We start from the raw sequence: 15,393 nt of genomic DNA on the forward strand, positions 1-15,393 counted from the left end.
TGACCTTTCGAGGCGCCACCAGAGGGCAGCATAGTTCCCAACTGTAAATGACCCTGATGATATGCTACAAGTGTTTGTGATGCTAATCCAGCAGCTAGCGACGGATACAAAAAGTGACACGGTGATGTTTTTTTTTATTTATTTTTTTTTTTTTTTTGTTAACCCAAACAAAATGGGTCAGCCCGTTCGCTTAACGCTCGCTCGCTCGTGTCCTCAGATCACTGCAGGCTGCGGTCGCGGGGAAGACGGGGATGGCGAGAGCAAATTGCGCTGAGCAGATGTGCAGGAAGCAGGAGGAGGAGGAGGAGGAGGGAGGAAGAGAGGGATGAATAATGAAGAGGAAGGAATTTGAGATGTGGAAAATGTTGGACTGCAGATGTGAGGGAGGAAAAAGATGGCAAAATAAGAGAATCGTATTTAATATTTGAAAGTTTTTTTATTTTTTATTTACAAGCAGGGCTGGACTGGCCATCTGGCATACGGGGCAGACGCCCGGTGGGCCGGTCTCTTTTGGGGCCGATGCGGTGCTTTTTTAACTCATTCACTCCCAGGCAGTTTCACTGAGGCAAGCCCCTTCATTCGCGGCTGTTTTACTGGATTTTGACCGATTTCGCAAGGCCCAGAGAATACTGTGTTCGATTACTATAAAAACATGGAACCTACCAAAAGAAAGATTAAAGTCTCTTCTTTCATCAGGAAAAAAAAAGTATCTGTTTCCATTTTGGAGCAATTTGCATTAGAATCTCACTAAGTTTCATCAATATTCACATTCCTGGTGAAAACACTTGAGAGAGAAAAAAAAAAAAGAACAGCTTGTTGCAACATGTCCCTGGCTGATCTCGTACGCTGTTGCCACCTGCTGGCCGTTTTTGGGAATAACTACCATTGCTTTAAGCGACCTCTTCGACAAAATTCGCGTTTTCCTTTTTTTGCGATGCACTTCAAAATCATCCCCCTTTATGCATAAGAATTTATTTATTTATTTTTTTCAAATTTTCAGTTTTATTTTCGCATTTCTTTAAAATTGGAATAAAATCGTTACTGTATGACTATATTTTACTCCAAGTAGACCTCTTTGTATGCACCAGTTGTTGTCATATACAGAATATGAATAAAGTTGAGTTGCATTATTTCCCTTTTCACTGTTACCACTTTTCTCTGCCATTGGCAAATAGTAGATGCCTGAAGTTTAAAAAAAAAAAAACACCAAAAAAAACTGACACTTAATTGCAGGTGTACCTAATGACGTAACCTATAAATTCATATTTATATTAAAAAAAAAAAAAATCACCAAAAACAGTTATTTTAGCGTGACAAAAAGTGGACAGGAAGTTGTTCTTTGTTCCCAGTGGGAGGCGCGTGCGCGCGCGCGCGCGAGCGTGGCGAAGGAGCTTGCGCGCCCCCGCTGCGTCAATTCGGCTTTGCGTGCGTGCGCGCGGCCGCCAGTCGAGGCGAGAGGAGGATACGGAAGAGCGCGCCAGGGAGGTAAACCTTGCTCCTCATCTTCTTCTGCAGTGTCTCAACGTCCCATCTTCATCCTCCTCCTCCTCCTCCTCGCGTCTGTCTGGCTTCCCTCCCTCCCTTTCCTCCCTCCTCCCCCCCTCCCTCACTCCAGTGAAGGCATGGCCAGATAGCGCGCGCGACAAAAGAGAGAGAGAAGCAGCTGGAGAGACGCTGAGGCAAACGTGCACACGTTCCCACTCCCGACGAGAGGAAGAAGAGTCGCCGCCATCGCGTCTTTTCCGGTATGTTTTTTTTTTTTTTTTTTTTGCTTTCCCGTCGTCATTCCCCGAAGCGCGCGCACGCGCACGTTCTCCTCGGCTCGCTCGCCTCCGCGCGTTGTCATTATGCCTCCGCGCGCGTGCTCGTCGAGGTGACAGTTGTTGTCGGCGGCGCGCACGCGCCTCCACAGGAGGATGAGGGGGGGGGGGGGGGGGGGGGGGGGGGGGCAATGTTGGCAGCTCGGCGTCCTCCTTTGGCGCCACTTTTGCCGATTAGACGTGCACGTGCAATGCGGCACCTGCGTAATAATTTGCCGTCGTCTCGTATGTACTTTATGCTATTGATCGTTTTCAAGTGTCCAAAATCATCTGTCAGAGGCGTTTTTATTATCATGAATGTATTTTACATGACGACGCCTGTCAGCTGTGACACTGACCTGAGATCACTGGACACTTCATTAAGGACACACAATTTTTATTTAGGTTTAAACAATCGTTGGCTTTTGACCATTGCGAATATTTATTTTTGAGTGAGTCTCAATCAAAATTACACATTCATATTTTTTTGTGTTGATGACGTACCTAATGAAGTGGCTGTGGAGTATGCGAATTCTTGCCATGCTTTGTTAATGTCGAAGAGGGACCAATCACAGGATTTTATTCATATACGAGCTCAGTCAGCATTTTAGATTTCAGTCTTGTCAAATATGACAATGACGGACAGTAGCTACAACTTTTGCAAATTGAGGTTGGCATTAATTTCGCACTGGACATTTTATTTTGAACACAGCATGTGCCTGCGTCGAGTTGATATAGTGGACTTATTGATTGTCTTGTATTGTTGCAGCTAATTAATGAGACTTGTTTCTATTAAGTGCCATTTTATCTCACTGCCGGCCGTATTAGAACATTTTGACTGGACTTTTTTTTTTTTTTTTTTTTTTTTTTTTTTTTTTTCCCCCACCAGGAAAAAAAAAAAAAAAAAAGTTTGTTTCTAGCTTTTTCTGTTAATAAGCTGTCGAGCATGACTTACGTTCCAGACTAGCAAAAGTGTCGAAAATGAGCTTTTTGTGATAAAAAAAAAAAAAAGACTATTTGGATGACATAATAATCGTTTATTTACGTCCGTGCCTTCCCACCAAGTTGCTGGTTGCCTTGTTTTTTTAATCCTCAAAAAACATAGTGTCAATCAAGGTACACTTGTACGTTTTTATCACAAAGCTTTGCGATTTTATCCATTGAAATTGTAAATATAGTTCAGTATTGTAAAACAAAATATCCTCTTGACTACTAGGGAAAAAAAACATTGTCCAATCATGTTTATTTTGATATTCTCCAATCTTTGGAATACTGCAAAAGAATTTTTGAAAAAAAAAAACGGGTTTTATTTTTAAGCTATAATGTGTCCACTACAGAGGACATTTTTTTTAAACTTAAATGTTAGGCTCAAATACAGTTAACATAATTCAAACAATACTTTAATATGTGTTCTTAAGAGTCTTATAGAAAACGTGCTAACAACATTTAAAGCCTAAATTTGTTCAATAAAAAGTGTTATACACTTACTTTTCCTCTTCCCTAAAAAGTGCTTGCACTGAGGGAAGCCATTTTCTTTTATGATGCAATTCAGGTTCAAAAAGGTCCACTACAGTGGACAAATTTGAATTGCTGGTAATCAGGAGGATATGTATCCTGTATATAATGTATTTCTGTGGCTTGACGTCCCGACATATTTGCACATCTCTATCAATACAATAACGATATATTTTTGCTCAGTAGTATCTAAATATGAACATTCAGGATATGAGATTCAAATCAACAACATAGGTTGTGCTTTGCATTTTTAACGCCTGTCCCCGAATGCTACGCTAAGGCCAGCCAATCACGAACCTCGTTTCATGCAACATGTTGGCGATTGGTTGCCATTTGTCTCCCTCATCATCGACGAGACAAGCCGATTACAGCCATAAAACATTTTTAATAAATACAAAAAAAAAAAAAAAAAATCAAGTGACTATTTCACTGATTACGGCTATTTTTTTTTAAACGCACCCCCGACGATCAACAACTTGTAAGCCTTCAAATAATTGCTACTCTTCATCTTGTTTTTAATTACGCTGCGTTCTTTCCAGTCGAGCTCAGTGCTGCCACCCGGCATGTTGTGGTACAATGTGGTACTGCACAACTCATAACAGACCCCATCATTGTTAGCCCTCCAATAGATGCGAATTGGAGCGTATTTGTCGACTTGATTGTTTGTCTACAAGTCCTCGATTAGACTAGTAAGTAGTTTTATGACTTCCAAGAGGAAGAATATTTCCCTTTTTTTTTTCCCCCAACATAACACAAACACATCGTCCGTTGCACACGTGTGACTCTCTACTGTAAAGTGACACGCGCTGTATGAGAATGTTTTGGTTTGTTTTGTATTATCGATGCGACCGCGGCGGCGCCGCACGCCACGCCAGCGAGGGAGCGCACGTGTTTGTTTGCTGGCTCCCCGTCTGTCGGCTGTCGCAAGGCACAACGGTAGCGCGCGCGCGCACGCCATTGTGTGCACTTTCTGCGATTGTTGTTTGCGCACGATCGAGAGAGTGCACGTGAGAGCGCGCCAGCGTGAGAGTATAGGAGCGCTGCATCAGACTGTAGCAGACAGGCTGAGTGTCAGTGTGAATACTAAACAGTGTGAGACGCCTCTTCGCACCGCACCGCCGTATAGCGCGCGCACGCACGCGCACGAGTTTGATGGTTGTCGGCTGTATACAAGATTACAGATTACAATCTTAATTTGGCCACGTTTTACACAAACTCAATTTTCTTCAAATGTTCATTCTATAAGCCTAAATATGCATGTTTTTCCTCTGTTTCTTTTTTTTTTTTTTTTTTTTTAATGCATCCCTGCGTCTTTTGTTTCACGTTTTGCAATCAAAAATGTATTGTTTCACATTTTATGCACCTCAAAAGACATCCAGCAGAATGTTTCACCTTTTTTTTTTGTACTTTTGAAAATAATTTTTCCATTTATTTTTATATGTAAAAATGCTTTGATTTTTTTTTCCCACCATTTTTTTTTGTGCATAATGCAAGCAATATCAGAATATCAGCAATTTCAGAATTTTTTTCCCCAAATTTTTCTGCATTTAAAGATTTGTTCTTACGCTCACTTCATGTATTTAAATATTATTTGTGCTTTAAAGTATTTCTTTACTCATTTTAAGTACTTCAAATCACATTTACTTTCTAAAAAATGTTTTTTTTTTCATTTTGTATCTACTACCTATATATAGTTTTACATTTTTCTAAATTCAGCAAATATTTGTTTTTTTTTCACTTTTTTTTTGCATTTAAAATTGTTCTTACTTTCATATTTTCATGCGTTTAGAAAATATTTTTTCCACAAATTTATGCCCTTAAATTAAAATTTCTAATATACATTTTAGTCACTTTAAAAAGGTATTTACCTACATTTAAATTCTTCAAAAATTCCTTTCATTTTCAAAAAGTTTTCTCTTTCAAATTTTCAAACTCCAAAAATATTTTGTATTTTGTATTTTTTTTTTTTGCATCTTTCTGCATTTAAAACATTGACTTTTTCACATTTTCATATATTTAGGAAAATATTTTCCTCATTTTGTCTCAAAAAGTATGCACTTGAAAATGTTTGTCTTTTTTTTTTTTTTTTTTAATGCTGAAGAAATTTATTTGTCCCCCCCCCCCCCGTAATTTTAAGCACTTCAAAATGTATTTTTCCATAACATTTTGTATCTGCTTAAAAATGTCTTCTTTTTTTTTTCCACATACATTGTTCTCAATAAATGATTGTTTCCCCCCCCCCACACAATTTTATGCAGTTAACTCATTCACTGCCATTGACGGAAAAACACGTCAAATGATGCATCTTTGCTGGACTGGCAGTGAATGTGTTAAAATGTCATTTTACTTATTTATTCATTAATTAATTTATTTTTTTATGTTCTTTTTCACCCCGTCGCATGTATTACATGCGACATCCTCTGGCACACGTATTGCACATTCCATCATATGTACACGCACACTGAGTGGTGGAGTCTCGGAAGGGGATGATGAGGGCTTTCTTCTCACAGAGTTTGGAGGGGGAGGGGGAGGGGGAGGGGGGGGCGGAGCAGTCGACGTCGGCGCACGGCGAGCAGCAGAGCGGCGGCCTCAGATGAACTCGGCGGGCTCGGCCGCGCCGTCGAGCGCCGAGAGACAATTTACATTTGGATTAGAAATGCTGCTGCACTGCAGTCTTCTTTCTGCGCCGCCTCCTTCGTCTTGGATGTGATCGCACGATCGCAAGCGTGTCAAGTGTGAACTTTGACCTTCGCCGCGCCTGAAGTTTTTGATGTTTTGTGGGGGTTTTTTTGCAGAAAAGATGAGGAGGACGACGACGACGACGAGCGAGGAGGAGGAGGAGGAGCTCTGAACTCGTTTGCCGCCCGCATTTTCCCGCGCCCGAGCTGGTCCAGCCAGGTACGCTCTTCGTCCTGCTCATCCTCATCGTCGTCGTTTGGTCCCATGTGGTGACGTCACTTCCTGTCCAGATGGAGGTGAATGCAGCAGACAAACGCCACCGAACTAGATCCAAAGGAGTGCGAGGTGGGGAAGCAGCTTGACTCCTTCTTCCTCCTCCGCTTCTTTTGTTCCCACATTTGTCTTCTTTCACTCGCTTTTTTTTTGTCTTTCCTGTGACATTGAAGCTCGACTTACTTTCATCCGTCGTGTGGCGCTCCGCTTGACTGGCCTGTTGACTCCTTTTTGTTGACTCCTTCTTTCTCCGTTTTACTTCCTTTAACTCCTCCCTTTCTTTCTCTTCCCTCTAAATACTTTCTCCTTTTCACTCCGTTAACATTTCTCCCTTTTCTTGTTTTGAGTGGTCATTCTCCTTTTCATTTCATTAATTCTTTTTTTTTTTTTTAATTCTAATGCCTTTACTCATTTTTCGAGTATGTTCTTTCTCGTCCCTCTTCCTGCATGCCTTTGACTCCTCCCTCCTCTCATTTACATCATCTTACTCCGTTCTCAAATTCCTTTTTCTCCTCCATTTAACGTTGTCGTTTTACTTCCTCTGTCCCTTTTCTTTTTTTTTCTTTTTTTTTTTTTTTTTTACATCTTTTAACATCTGTTTCCCTTTTTTTCTGCCATTTCTAGTCTTTTTTTTTTCCCTCAAATATCTTCATTCTCCTTTTTCCTCTTTTTTTCCTCTGTCCCTTTTCTTGTTTTTTTTTTGTTTTTTTGTTTTTTTTACATCTTTTAACATCTGTTTCCCTTTTTTTCTGCCATTTCTAGTCTTTTTTTCCCCCTCCAATATCTTCATTCTACTTTTTCCTCTTTTTTCCTCTGTCCCTTTTCTTGTTTTTATTTTTTCTTTTTTTCTTTTTTTTTACATCTTTTAACATCTGTTTCCCTTTTTTTCTGCCATTTCTAGTCTTTTTTTTCTCCCTCCAATATCTTCATTCTCCTTTTTCCTCTTTTTTTCCTCTGTCCCTTTTCTTTTTTTTTTATACATCTTTTAACATCTGTTTCCCTTTTTTTCTGCCATTTCTAGTCTTTTTTTTCCCTCCAATATCTTCATTCTCCTTTTTCCTCTTTTTTTCCTCTGTCCCTTTTCTTGTTTTTTTTTTTTTTAACATCTTTTAACATCTGTTTCCCTATTTTTCTGCCATTTCTAGTCTTTTTCCTCCGATATCTTCATTCTCCTTTTTCCTCTTTTTTTCCTCTGTCCCTTTTCTTGTTTTTTATTTTTATTTTTTTTTTTTTACATCTTTTAACATCTGTTTCCCTTTTTTTCTGCCATTTCTAGTCTTTTTTTCCCCCTCCAATATCTTCATTCTACTTTTTCCTCTTTTTTCCTCTGTCCCTTTTCTTGTTTTTATTTTTTCTTTTTTTCTTTTTTTTTACATCTTTTAACATCTGTTTCCCTTTTTTTCTGCCATTTCTAGTCTTTTTTTTCTCCCTCCAATATCTTCATTCTCCTTTTTCCTCTTTTTTTCCTCTGTCCCTTTTCTTTTTTTTTTATACATCTTTTAACATCTGTTTCCCTTTTTTTCTGCCATTTCTAGTCTTTTTTTTCTCCCTCCAATATCTTCATTCTCCTTTTTCCTCTTTTTTTCCTCTGTCCCTTTTCTTTTTTTTTTTTACATCTTTTAACATCTGTTTCCCTTTTTTTCTGCCATTTCTAGTCTTTTTTTTCCCTCCAATATCTTCATTCTCCTTTTTCCTCTTTTTTTCCTCTGTCCCTTTTCTTGTTTTTTTTTTTTTTAACATCTTTTAACATCTGTTTCCCTATTTTTCTGCCATTTCTAGTCTTTTTCCTCCGATATCTTCATTCTCCTTTTTCCTCTTTTTTTCCTCTGTCCCTTTTCTTGTTTTTTTTTTTTTTAACATCTTTTAACATCTGTTTCCCTTTTTTTCTGCCATTTCTAGTCTTTTTCCTCCGATATCTTCATTCTCCTTTTTCCTTTTGCCCTCCCAATGCCTTCTTTTTCCTTGTTTTTACTGACTTCAGCTCCTTTTTTCTCCTTTTTTTTTAAACTCTCTCCCTCACCTTGATCATTTCTGACGCCATCTAACTCCTGCTGACTCCTTGTAAAAATCCTCTTAAGTCTTCCTGTTAACTCCTTTGTTTTCCTTTTTACTTCTCTCCTTTTTCCTTTTGACATGCTTTTACTCCTCCTTTCTGCAACTTTGTCTGACTCCTCCTCCTTTTTTCCTTTTATGACCTTTGACGTCATTGTTCACCTTTCTCAAACTTTTTTTTTGTTTTTGTTTCATGTAAACTATTTTTTTTTTTTCATTTGCACTTCCTTTGACCTTTTCTTTCCCATTTCTTTCTTCTCCTTTTTGCAACATTCCGACGTCTTCTCTTTTTTTTTTTTTTTTTTTTTTTTTAACGACGTCTTCTTTCTCCTTTTTGCATCCTCCATCTTTGTCCCTTCTCCTCCCTGTGAACTCATTTCTCCCTTTTTGACTCGCTTCTGTTTTTCGCGCACTTCTCGCTTCCCTCCCTTGGAATTTGCACTGACATCTTCCCTGTTCTTGTTTTAGCTCTGGTGCCTTCTTTGTACTTCTCGAGAACACTTTGTGTCCGTCATGTTGACATGGTAACTTGTTGTTACGAGCCAGCGCTAATTGTCTCCACTCACCGTTTCCCCCGCCTGCGTGTCGTCGCCGTCGTCGTGTGAAGCCGTCATGGAGGCCGTGACGCAGGAACTGTTCAGGTATGTCAACGTCGGGTTCTAATTGCGTGTCGTGCGCGTGCACCATTTCATGAAGTGATAAATAAGAAGAAGATGAAGGGAGATTACAAATCAAATTGATGCAGGGCAGAGTCTGACTCGAAACAGCGTGTCCGGTCTCACGCGCACGCTCGCTTACTTTGATGCAAACACTGACTCACAGTCAAGTGAATGATGCTGCTGCTGTTCTGCCGGAGGCGACATGAGACTGCTCATCGACACGCGCACTTATGGAAGTTGGTCCTTCATGTTTGCGTACGTCATAACGATCGAAGTTTTGCGCTTTTCGACTGTATGAGGTGCTGTCAAGTCAGCTTGTAACGTATGGAGGCGCAAAATTGCAGAATTTAAATACAAAAAAAAAAAAAAAAAAAGGAAATAAAAACAACTAAATATGCAAACAAAAAATAAAAAATGAGGTTAAAAAAATAAATATAATTACATTTAAAAAAAAATAAATTAAATAAAAAATTAAATACAAAAAATGGAACTAAAAACAACAAAATATGCAAAATAAAGTAAAAATAAAAAAATGAGATTAAAAAATAAATATAATTCAATTACAGTTAATGTTCCTGAAAAAACTAATAAAGACAAAGTTTAAAAAATAATAATAAAATAAATATAATTAAATAAAAAATTAATGAAATTATAAATTAAATACAAAAAAATTGAAATAAAACAACAAAATATGCAAAATAAAGTAAAAATACACAAATTAAAAAATGAGATTTAAAAAAAAAATAGAATTAAATAAAACATTAATTAAATTAAAAATGAAATACAAAAAATGGAAATAAAAACAAAATATGCAAAATAAAGTAAAAATACAAACCTTACAAAATGAGATTAAAAAAATACATGTGGAAATAAATAAATAGAATTATATATCAATCACTAAATAAAAACGCTTTACGCTCACATTTGTTTATTTCGTGTTGCAGACGCTCTGTCGGGACAAAATGTCATTCAAATGAGGGGGGCGGTCCTAAGCGTATCTTGGGTTGGACTCCGCCGTCGCAAACTGCCTTTCAACGGTTGAGTGAGCGGATCTTTCCTGTTTGCTGACCCGCTGACACATTTATTTATTTGTATTTCATTTTTGAATGATATTTTATTTTAATTGTTTTGATTATTTTGATTATTTTTTTTTAATTACATTTTATATCTGTTTTTATTTGAACTTTTATTAATTTACTTACTTTATTTAATCTATTTATTTATTTTTAATGTGGGCAGTTTTGGTCCTCCGCAGTAACGGGGCCATTCGCCCGTCACGCGTGTAACAATCACACAACAATTCTGTTGTTCTTCTGGGCCTCAAACTTTAGGCAATAAATGACACCTTGTAAAGTGTCGGATGTTTATTGTGTGCTGTGTCATGTGACGCGGCACATTTGCCTCAGTATCTCTGAGAAGGGAAGTGAACGAGCTAAAGATGCTGACAGGACGACGCTAAGACACAATAAACGCCCTATCATTTATAAGATGGCAATTATTACCCAAGGTCAAGCCCGGGAAGAGCAACAGAATTGTCAACGGATTCTTACAGCCACGCTCTTCAAATAGCCGCTTCATTAGGTACGCCTGTCGAAGCGCAAATCGCCAAGGTTGTTGTGAATAATTTACTCTTGTGAAATCACGTGAGTAAAACTCCCTGACGTGTGGTGACCGCCGTCTTGTCTTCTCAGCTGTCCGACGGCAGGCTGCGACGGTTCTGGTCACGTCAGCGGGAAGTACGCGAGACACCGCAGGTAAGGACCGACCACTCGTTGTGCGTGCGCGCCAAGATTATGAGAGTTAATGAAAGCTAACTAAATATCTCAAATTGGGCGGGGGAGAAACATTTTTGTTCACGAAATATAATAATGAAGGTTTTTTTTTTTTTATCTTTATCTTTCATTTTCAAATGTGTCAAGATCAAGAGCTTTTGAGGGTCATTTTAAATGTATTTATGTCGGTAAAGAATGTCAAACAATTCTTGACAATTGTAATTTACTTCATTACACAATACTTTGCAACTTTTTTTTAACTTATTTTGCATTCGGCAAATAGTCCTTATATTTGGAAAAAAATAAAACTAATAAACACGACACTAAAATGAAGAATTCTAACTTTAAAAACTAGCAAACTTGCTCTAAACACAAATTCAAACTAAGTCAAAATGAAATCAAAAACATAAGTATAATGAAAAATTGGAAACTATTAGGGGTGTTAAAAAAAATCGATTCGGCGATATATCGCGATACTCGAATCGATTCAATAAAAAAAAATCGATTTTTTTTTTTTTTTTTTTTTTTTTTTTTTTTTTTAAGAGCTCAGAATTGTTCATTCGGTAGTCTTACCGATTCAACGTCTTTTCATCATTGCCTTTTTTTTTTTTTTTTTTTTTTTTGTGTGTGAATCGATTTTTAAACTTCCATTTTTAATGGAAAAATATTCAACAAAACGAGCATGGAAGAATGTTATATGAACGGAACATTAAGCCTTAATATTTTATTTTAATGCTGTTCAAACATGAAACAGATTACAACCTCTATAAGACTGAAATTTCAGATAAATAAATAAGACATTTTCATATAAATCTTACACTCGACAAGCTTACTGATTAGTATTTTCTAAATTTGAATGAAAAAAAATCACAACAATCGACTTAGAAATTCGTATCGGGATTAATCGGTATCGAATCGAATCGTGACCTGTGAATCGTGATACGAATCGAATCGTCGGGTACGAGGCAATTCACACCCCTAGAAACTATTAACCCTGGTGTACATATTCATATATATTTTATAAATATATATGAATAAATATAAATAATAAACTAGACTAAGTGCAATTTCTGGAGAAATTGCGCGGGAATGCTGAAGGCTGAATGCTAAGATTTGAATGCTTATGAAGTCAATTGAGAGACTTCCTGGTTACTGGACGGTGCGCTTTTACCAACCGAGCATTATCAGACACCCGGTAATGATGATTGGTTATATGTGTGGAAGTGGGCGTGGAAAGTGACACTGAAAATAAAAAAAAAATTGAAAATAAATGGGGAAAAGTTGATATGAAACGTTAAATTGTGCAAATACTGTAAAGTAATGTGGAATCAGACGATATGTACCCCACGAGTCGTGAATTTTTGAAGCCAGCATTCCCACAATGATAATAATAATAATAATAATAAATATGGCGTGCATTTCAGAGAGAGAAAAATCGGCTAACTCGGTTGTAAGTTGCAAAAGAAAGAGAGGAGAGGTGTGCATGATGCGACGTCATAATAAGAAGGGCACGATGACAAATGGCTTTTTTTTTTTTTTTTTTTTAATATTTGCTGAATCCCAGTTTTTATGTGGAGCAGCAGACGGCGCGCCGACGCGTTTCGCCTCCTTCCTTCTTTCAAGTTTGAATGTAGCCAACATGCTAACGTGTTGTCGTGCAATGTGCAAAAGGCCGCTCAAGCCAGGGAGAACCGGATTTGAAGCGGAACATCTCTGCTGCGGGCCACACGCGCTAACCACTAGGGCGTCAAACTGGCCACGTGGCCGTGCGTGGCGTGCGTTGCCATGTTAACTCATTCACTGCCTTTGACGGAAAAAGACGTCAAATGATGCAATGCATTTTTGCTGGGCTGGCAGTGAATGTGTTAATTTCTCAGCTGCCCTACAGGGGGCGGTAGTGCTAAGGGGCGCTCTCCCTCTTTTGGTCTCATTGTTGCTTTCTCTTTCTCTGTCTCTTCATTTTCTACTCTTTCCTTCTCTTGCTGTCTCACTGTATTTCTCTTTTCTTTTCCTTTGTTGCTTTCGCTCGTTCCTCTTTTTCTTTCTGTTTCTTTGTATTCTCTCTTTCTTTGCACTTCCTTCTTCCATTCTCTTCCTCCCTTGCACGCTCTCCCCTTTCTATTTCTCGACACTTTGACTTTGACTTTCTCGCTCACTCTTTTCTCTTATGGATGACCAAAACTGCCAAAATTCAAAGTAAATAAATGACTAAAAGTGAAAATAAAAACGGATATTAAAAATTATCATTTGAAAATGGTATTCCAAAAAATTAATAAATGACTAAATAGATCAATAAATAAATACATAAATAAATAAATGACTAAAAGTGAAAATAAAAATGGATAGAAAAAATATAATTTGGAAATGATATTCCAAAAAATAAATGAATGACTAAATAGTTAAATAAATAAATAAATGACTAAAAGTGAAAATAAAAATTGATATAAAAAATATAATTTGAAAATTATATTCCAAAAAATAAATAAATGACTAAATAAATACATTATTAAATAAATAAATAAATAAATAAATAAAAGTGGAAATATAAACTGATATAAAAAAAATATAATTCAAAAATTAAATATACACGTATTTATTTATTTATATATATACATTTTTATTTTCATTTTTATTCATTCATTTATTTATTTATTTATTTAGTTAGTTATTTAGTCATTTATTTTTAATTTTGGCAGTTTTGGTCTCCCTCTTTCTCTTCCTGTTTTGTTCTCATCTTCTCACTTCATATTTTTCTCTCTCCTTACTCTTCTTTCATTCTCTCCTTCACTTTTTCCTCTGTCCCTCTTTTCTTTCTCTTTTTTTCTTTCTCATTTTGTTTTCTGACAATTTCTTTCTATTTCGCTCTTATCCTCTTTCTCATTTTCACTTTGTTTCTCTCTTTTTGTTACTCATTTTCTTTCCATCTCTCTTTTCTTTTCTTCTCTTTGTTAATTAATCTTGATTTCTTAATCTCTAGTTTTCACTTTTTTTTTTTTTTTTTTTTTTACTCTCGTTTGCTTTCTCCATTTTTGTTTCTCTCACTTTTTCACTCCGATGCCTTTTCAGCCTGTCTTCCGCTTTCTGTTTCGCTTTCTCGTTTTCTCACTTTCTCTCTCTCTCCCTCTTCTCTTGCCCTTTTTCTTCCTCATTACGTTTTTCTCTCTCTCTCTCTCGCTCGCTCTCTCTACCTTTGCCGTCTGCCGGGCTTTACCTCCGCTGCTCTCTGGAGGCGGTCGCCATGGCGACAGGGCCGTGTGCATGCTGCAGTACGACGACCGGGAGGGATGCGGGGCCCCTCCCCGCCCCTACCCTCCCTCCCCACCCATCCCCCTCGCCATGGCAACCGCGAGCCCCGCATTCCGCGCACCCTCCGTTCTCGCCGGGCCGTCTAACGAACCCGCACAACCCGCGCAAGCGTTGCCACGGTGACGGGTGTCGATACGCGGCACCGCCGAGGGGAGCCGTGATCCCGTCCTGCCTATCCTCAGCATACCAATCACAGCTCAGCTGTTTTCTAGGTTTGGTCATGTGACATTCACAAGCTGAGCCGTGATTGGTTACCTGAGCCCTTGTGATGTCATTTTCAGTCGACAGCAAGTTGCAAAATGTGTTTTTAAAGGTACTAATTGTACATGAAAAATAATGAAAATATCAAATATATTACAGGCAAAATATTCATGTTTGACTGCCAAAAATGGCTAAATAAGTAAAGTATCCCTTTAATGCCATTTCAGTTCATTTTAGTGCGAAGAATTGAGTAAATTGAGTTGGTTCATGATTCACAAACTCAAATTGCTCTAATTATTCCTTCCGACTTTGTACGGCGGCCTCAACATGACGAGGAAACGAGTTTTTTTGCAAAGGCAGTGACGGCGCTCTCTCGCGCGCCAGGTGTTCCCCTCGCGCGTGTTTCTCGAGGTCTAAGCGGATCGCCGGTAACCGTGGCAACAGGGCCGATGCTGCAAGCTCCGGCAAAGCTGCTCAATTGATTTTAAATACGACGCTGAGCATTTGTTGGTGCGCGCGTCAGCCCCAAGCTATGCGGGATGCTACATTAGCATTTAGCATATTCTGCTGCCCAGGAATCAATAGCGTCAGACTCCGCCGGCGTAGCAACATGCTAATGACGCCGCCGCTCCGGTACAACGCATGATCCGCTTCCGTACACAAACGAATCGATCACACGGGATTGCGCGTGAAATCCATCAGCATCGCGCGCGCACGCACGCACGCCACCTAATTACCATGCGCAGTCGCTCGCCCTTGCAGCGCTCCCTCGTTTCTGATCTGCTTTTAATTACTGCTGGAATTTTAATTGGCGGGAGACGGCGAGGTGGCCAAGGTCACACAAATGCTTGTGCACACGCGCACACAAACACACACATATGTGCTGCAGCGTCTCTGTTCGTTTTCATGCGCACAAAAATGGAGATTTCCAGTACAGCAGATGTTTGCGCACACTCACTGGTAGGGCTGCTCGATTATGAACAAAATATTCGTCACGATTCATTTGGTCATGATTGAAATCAGGATTAGGACAGTCATTTGTTTTTTTTGGTACAAAAAATTATTATTATTATTATTATTATTATTATTATTATCATTATTATTATCATTATTATTATTATTATTATGAAAGTTGCT

The 15,393-nt window shown here is 38.2% G+C and overlaps 1 protein-coding gene across 1 annotated transcript in view; it reads left to right on the forward strand.

Annotated features, from left to right (window-relative positions):
- Positions 1–1,358: 1,358 nt before the first annotated feature.
- myt1la (myelin transcription factor 1-like, a) overlaps positions 1,359–15,393 on the forward strand; it is a 32,783-nt gene continuing 18,748 nt past the window's right edge. Inside the window, exons 1-6 of the mRNA XM_077510817.1 lie at positions 1,359–1,485; positions 1,616–1,745; positions 6,110–6,212; positions 6,284–6,338; positions 8,926–8,959; positions 10,669–10,731. Coding sequence (XP_077366943.1) covers positions 6,284–6,338; positions 8,926–8,959; positions 10,669–10,731 — 152 coding nt within the window. The 5' untranslated portion in view covers positions 1,359–1,485; positions 1,616–1,745; positions 6,110–6,212. The remainder of the gene's footprint in view (positions 1,486–1,615; positions 1,746–6,109; positions 6,213–6,283; positions 6,339–8,925; positions 8,960–10,668; positions 10,732–15,393) is intronic.

The sequence above is a fragment of the Festucalex cinctus genome, chromosome 21, assembly GCF_051991245.1.
Source record: "Festucalex cinctus isolate MCC-2025b chromosome 21, RoL_Fcin_1.0, whole genome shotgun sequence".
Taxonomy (NCBI): domain Eukaryota; kingdom Metazoa; phylum Chordata; class Actinopteri; order Syngnathiformes; family Syngnathidae; genus Festucalex; species Festucalex cinctus.